Below are 6,183 nucleotides of genomic sequence, written 5' to 3'. Positions count from 1 at the left end.
AACAAGCAAATGAATCGAAGGAAACCGGTCAACTCAGAGATCACCTGTCATCGAGTATTCCGTAAAAGGAGGCCTCGGTAGCGGAAAAGCTAAACTTAGAAAAGAGATCCTGTCAGCTTTTCCATATGTATTGCATTCCACCCAAAATCAGCACACTTTTCGTAAATGAAAGAGTCAACACAAGCAAATGAATCAAAGGGAACTGGTCAACTCACCTGTCATTGAGTAATATTCCGCGAAAGGAGGTCGCAGCAGCGCCGAAACGAAATAAGCCAGGCCAGGAGACGAAATATCCGAAACAGCTCATGCAAGAAGCAGTTCCAAAGAAGGAAGTTCCTCGTGCATGCACATCCGAAAAGGCAACAAAAGTCTGCAATACACACGCATGCGGCCAGCCGGCGCGATGGTAGGAGCCATGGAGTAGCTCCCTGGTCCAGGGCCAGGTACCGAGCATCTTACGTAGAAACTTACGTAGCTACGTAGACAACGTGTCTGAATAGCGGTGTCGTTAGGTAGCGCCATGTGAACACAATAATAGAAAAGCTGACAGGATCGCTTTTCTAAATACAGTATCGGTTGTACCGAAATTTTCGGTGCGTTATCGGTAAAAATTGTTGGCACCGAAGTTACCGAAAATAAAAGACCACCGAAAATTTCTGCTTTTACAGTAATAGGAAACCAATCCGGTTTTCGTGACAGCACAGTACAGTACTCCAGCTCGCCAGACTCATCCACGAGATTTCTGATGCATGAGGGGCCAGCATGCTAGCAGTGTTGCCTCACAGCCATCATTTTTCCATGTTTGGAAAGCGTTTGACAAAGACTGGCATTCGCGCATACCCACACATACACGCACGCATGCATGCACAGCTTTCGATCGACGCTACATTTCTTGAGATTTGTGAGTGTCACAATTGTACTTGATAATTACGGGAATATAGCGACAGTACCGCTCAAATTCATCTAGTAAGCCATACCTGCAGTAGCAGCAGCAGCAGCATGTATGCAGTATTGTCATGTGTGAAAGTGGTGACAACAAAATGCGAGATACGCTGCACGAGAAAAATCTGCCAACTTCATAGTGTCCGGCAAGGCCCAACTGTTTCCTGAAGCGCCGGGATATATCGGAACCCCTATCCTGTTCCCTATCTCAAGAAAATTCACAAGTCAGGAAATGATGCGTAAAATAAACGTAATACCTTAGAAGACACATGCAGGAGGAACCAACTTTAATAAAAAGTATTTTTGGCAAAACGATTCCAGCGCTGGGGCGAATTCACAAACGCCAGGAAGATAATAATGTAAAATACACGTATTCTCAACAAAGGGAGATAGCATGATTGGCAAAAAAATATGATATAAAAAGAAACCTTAGAGCCTATCTCCAACAATTACAGGCCGTGCATACTCTGTGTGTGTGTGTGTGTGTGTGTGTGTGTGTGTGTGTGTGTGTGTGTGTGTGTGTGTGTGTGTGTGTGTGTGTGTATGTGTGTGTGACTCGGTGGAAAAAAGCCTTGCAATACATATTTTAAGGGCCATCGATAATGAAACTTGTTTTTTTGCAATCACAAAGCGGGCAGCTCGTCTTGTCCGTCTTGGAATTTGAGGAGCCTGTCCGGGACCGAGGTGCGCTTGACACTTCCCACCAGACGAGCCAGAACGACGTCAAACAGAGTGTAGGTGCCGTCCGATCCGGAGGCAATGGCAAATCGAGACGCCCGGTCTTGCTCCACACGCACACCGAAAACGGACAGCGGCACCGAAGCCCCGGCGTCATTAACAAACGCATACCGGCCATTGGGCATGGACAGGAGAGAACGAGGCAGGCCGAATTCTGTAGAGCTCTCTCCCTCACTCATTGCAAACGTAATGGCCTCTTGCATGTCCGCCACCGTGCGCTCACGGCGTTTCTTGAACGCCTTGCACGCATCGAGAACCTGACTTGAGGACAGGCTTGCGAGCTCGGTGTCTGTGCTTAAGTCAATAAGAACCAAACCACCGCTTGCCGAGGCTTGGACACGATAGAAAGCAACACTGTGAGGATCCACAATACAGTTGAACTGATTGAGAGGGTACATGCTACCATCATCCGTGGCGACGACTAATTCGCCTGCAAGCGTCTTGAGCACAATCTGGCCGGCGCTCAGTCTTACGATGTCCTGGCCCTGCTGGCTCGCTAGAGATGACTGGTTCGGTAACGTGTAGTTACCTTGCTTCAACCATCGTGACGGCCGCCCCTTTGCACCACGGCGCACCAAGGAGTATCCAATTTCCATGGGTGTCTTCAAGGGAGCATTGGTGAGAGGATCCGACACCTGCGGCTCATGTCCGTTGAACATGGCGTTCTGAGAGAGAACCGAGTCCCCATGGACGTCGTTGTACTCCACCGGGGGGCTGTCGAGTTCGCTCACCGCGCTGGAAACATCCGTGTCGGGTCCGGCCATGATGTCCGCGAAAGCGCTAAACGGAGGCAGCCCGAACTCCTCCGTCTCGGTCTGACGTGGACGGAATGCGTCTTGACTGGTGCTCTCACTGCGATCACTATACCCCATGATTAGGTCTTCCAGGTGATCCGCGTCATCGGTGAAACTCAACAACGATGGATTCGAGTAGATCACTAACCGCTCCTTATCGCGCATAGCGTCTTTCTCCGCAGCGTCGGTTCCGTGGACGGACAGGCTGGAATCTACTGCCGTCAAGGTCACTTGGGACGTGATCGGCAACATGATCTCGGGCGAGACCCTCGTTGGCTCATCCGGCCCAACCACCTTTGGCATACTAACCAAGCGGTTTAACTGCTTGTGGGAAGACTGCTTTTTCCGAAGCGTGTTCTTTCCCCATGTTTCGCTCGGGAAATCGTCTGGATAGAACCTGTAGAGAAAAGCACGCGGTACAAACGTCAGAGTGAACATCAGGGTAGAGCCAGGGCACTTATTGTTACCACATCGATGGCCAGAACGAAATGATACGTCAGTTGGTGCACCTCCTCTCGCCCATCTCCCACTCTTCTCCAGTCTTTCCCCCCCCTTCCCTTCTACTGCTCCTCTTCTGTTCCTTCCCTCCTTCCCCCCTCTCCCCTAAGCCGCTCCTTTCCACTCTCCCTCCTCCCCTACACCTCTCCCCAATAATATGAACAGGTCGCACATTGCCCGCACAAGCAAATCGTACAGGGGTCAAGCATCTGTCAATAGGCGCTGACCAGAGCTGCTTGTCGGTGGCGAGATTGAGATATATTAAACACCCTTAGCAAAAAGCGTTATGTTGTAACGGTTTTTCCGTGAGGGGGGAAATACCGTGATTTGGGTTAGACCTTTAGCAAGCTGCACGCTATTTTTAACACGCTGTTGCCACGAGAATAGCTTTTGTTTTGCGCGGTACAACCATTTATGTCACCATACACGTGATACAAGGTGAAATGTGTACGGACTATGCAATATCAAGCCAAAAAAACTTACCGTTTGTCACAACGATAAATCAGCTCCCATAACGTTTTTACGCTGCAGCTTCAACGCTATTTGGGTGATCGAGGTATGAGTACCGTAAAAAAATAGCATTACCGTTGTTTGCTACGGGTGTCTATTCCTAAATCCGCGTCCTACCCTTCCCACAAACACACACGGCTGCTTGACTTGTCTCACTTATTAATGCACGCATACGTGTGAACCGGACCGCCTCTTACCCAAGGTCGACATCATCGTCGCTGTCGGCAGTCTCGTTAGCAGCCCTGCCCTCGAATATGACGATCTCCTTGACAGTGTGCCTGGTGGTCCTCCACAGATAGAACAGAATGCACAGGAGTATGGCCACAATAACAGCCAACACCACGATGGCGATGATAAAAATGTCGTCATGCGACGTCTCGGTGATCCGCGACCCTTCAGGAAATACAAGACAGCAGTGACAGCAAAACGACTGGTATCAGCAGAATGAACATACCGTATGTCAGCGTCTTTAAAGTCATGGCCTAAACACCGCCACTTTCCTAGATATATTAGATGCAAAATACCTCACCTACTACGCCATGCCAAAAAGGTCAAAGTCCACACAGATATTTCAATCTAAATCTGCTTGTTCACCCTTCCTGCTGGGCTGTAAGCTTGTTCGCATTGTACATATTCCTTCATTACTACAAATAAACTTCAGATGTCATTTCATTTATGAAGCCCATAAAATCGAATATACCGCCACGGCTTTCAAGTTGCGGGCATACGGTATGAGGCCCGTGGGTGCATAACCGAGACTGGCTTTATAATCGAATATATAGAGAGACCTCTGGTCGGCGGAGCTTAACGGACCCCACCACCGCACTCCATTATTCACCCCGGTGTCTGGACATATGTGGATTTTGTAGAAAAAAAGAAGAAAAAATACCTCCATGGCTTTAAAAGGGTACAGACATACGGTAATCACCAGCACCAACAGCAGCAACAGCACCAACAGCAGCAGCAGCACCACCAACAGCAGCAGCAGCACCAACAGCAGCAGCACCAGCACCAACAGCAGCAGCAGCAGCAACAGCAGCAGCACCACCACCAACAGCAGCAGCAGCACCAACAGCAGCAGCACCAGCACCAACAGCAGCAGCACCAGCACCCACAGCAGCAGCAGCACCAACAGCAGCAGCAACAGCAGCAGCACCAGCACCAACAGCAGCAGCACCAGCACCAACAGCAACAGCAGCAGCAGTAGCAACAGTAGCAGCAGCATCAACAGCACCAACAGCAGCAGCAACAGCACCAGCAGTAGCACCAGCAGCAACAGCAGCAACAGCACCAGCAGTAGCACCAGCAGCAACAGCACCAGCAGTAGCACCAGCACCAACAGCAGCAGCAGCAGTAGCAACAGCAGCAGCAGCAGCAGTAGCAACAGTAGCAGCAGCAGCAGTAGCACCAGCAGCAACAGCAGCACCAGCAACAGCAACAGCACCAGCAGTAGCACCAGCAGCAACAGCACCAGCAGTAGCACCAGCAGCAACAGCACCAGCAGTAGCACCAGCAGCAACAGCACCAGCAGTAGCACCAGCAGCAGCAGCAGCAGCAGTAGCAACAGCAGCAGCAGTAGCAACAGCAGCAGCAGCAGTAGCAACAGCAGCAGTAGCAACAGCAGCAGCAGTAGCAACAGCACCAGCACCAACAGCAGCACCAGCAGCAACAGCAGCAGCAGCAGCAGCAGCAACAGCAGCAGTAGCAACAGTAGCAACAGCAGCAGCAGCAGCACCAGCACCAACAGCAGTAGCAACAGCAGCAGCAGCAGCAGCAGCAACAGCAGCAGTAGCAACAGCAGCAGTAGCAGCAGTAGCAACAGCAGCAGTAGCAGCAGTAGCAACAGCAGCAGTAGCAACAGCACCAGCAGCAGCACAAACAGCAACAGCAGCAGCAGCAGTAGCAACAGCAGCAGCAGTAGCAACAGCAGCAACAGCAGCAGTAGCAACAGCAGCAGCACCAGCAGCAGTAGCAACAGCAGCAGCACCACCAACAGTAGCAGCAGCAGCAGTAGCAGCAGCAGCAGCAGCAGCAGTAGCAACAGCAGCAACAGCAGCAGTAGCAACAGCAGCAGCACCAGCAGCACCAGCAGCAGTAGCAACAGCAGCAGCACCACCAACAGTAGCAGCAGCAGCAGCAGCAGCAGCAGCAGCAGTAGCAACAGCAGCAGCAGTAGCAACAGCAGCAACAGCAGCAGTAGCAACAGCAGCAGCACCAGCAGCAGTAGCAACAGCAGCAGCACCACCAACAGTAGCAGCAGCAGCAGTAGCAGCAGCAGCAGCAGCAGTAGCAACAGCAGCAACAGCAGCAGTAGCAACAGCAGCAGCACCAGCATCAACAGTAACAGGTCACACTCCCCATGACTGTATTGTACAGGCAGAAAATTTCGTCGGTCAATAATTTCGTCCAACTCCAAAGAAAGAGAGTTCGTTCGGTTGAAAATTTCCTCCATGGATCACAAGAGTGTGTTGAAAAGCTGGACAAATCGACATTTAGTCCCGCATTTAATGTAGCTCAAAAGCTCCTTGGACGAAAAGACGAAATTAAATTCCAGACGAAAATTTCTGCTGGTACAGTATTTGTATATGATGTTGACCACATTCTCCACATAGTTGGCAGCTGTCGCAACATCTTCAACACTACAAATGACGCCCGTTTCCACCTTACAGATAAAACATACAAGTACAGGTAGACTCACTCT

The 6,183-nt window shown here is 50.6% G+C and overlaps 2 protein-coding genes and 1 long non-coding RNA gene across 3 annotated transcripts in view; 1 reads left to right on the top strand and 2 right to left on the bottom strand.

Moving 5' to 3' along the window:
- LOC135826205 (uncharacterized) overlaps window positions 1-356 on the bottom strand; it is a 2,475-nt gene extending 2,119 nt beyond the window's left edge. Inside the window, exon 1 of the long non-coding RNA XR_010555230.1 lies at window positions 216-356. This is a non-coding gene — a long non-coding RNA (uncharacterized LOC135826205). The remainder of the gene's footprint in view (window positions 1-215) is intronic.
- Window positions 357-935: 579 nt separating this feature from the next.
- On the bottom strand, window positions 936-3,961 carry LOC135826632 (uncharacterized). The gene is made up of 3 exons (XM_065339235.1): window positions 3,937-3,961; window positions 3,680-3,875; window positions 936-2,871 (listed from the first exon to the last, which is right to left on the bottom strand). Exons 1-3 carry the CDS (start codon window positions 3,959-3,961, stop codon window positions 1,566-1,568), a joined length of 1,527 nt encoding a protein of 508 aa, XP_065195307.1. The 3' UTR covers window positions 936-1,565.
- An 876-nt stretch (window positions 3,962-4,837) lies between these two features.
- On the top strand, window positions 4,838-5,500 carry LOC135826202 (uncharacterized protein DDB_G0271670-like; the record flags this gene model as incomplete). The annotated part of the gene is made up of 1 exon (XM_065338835.1): window positions 4,838-5,500. A coding segment is annotated over one exon (663 nt), but the record flags the coding sequence as incomplete, so codon positions are not given.
- Between the last annotated feature and the right edge of the window lie 683 nt (window positions 5,501-6,183).

Source organism: Sycon ciliatum, chromosome 10 (assembly GCF_964019385.1).
Source record: "Sycon ciliatum chromosome 10, ocSycCili1.1, whole genome shotgun sequence".
Lineage (NCBI taxonomy): Eukaryota > Metazoa > Porifera > Calcarea > Leucosolenida > Sycettidae > Sycon > Sycon ciliatum.
This window is presented reverse-complemented; position numbering and strand designations above follow the sequence as displayed.

Excerpts from the sequence above, each read along its gene's own strand:
- LOC135826632 (XM_065339235.1), bottom strand. The coding sequence starts at position 3,961 with ATGACTTTAAAGACGCTGACATACG. Across the intron at positions 3,876-3,936 it reads TTTAAAGACGCTGACATACG|GGTCGCGGATCACCGAGACG; the intron begins GTATGTTCATTC and ends TATTTCCTGAAG. Across the intron at positions 2,872-3,679 it reads GACGATGATGTCGACCTTGG|GTTCTATCCAGACGATTTCC; the intron begins GTAAGAGGCGGT and ends TTTTCTCTACAG.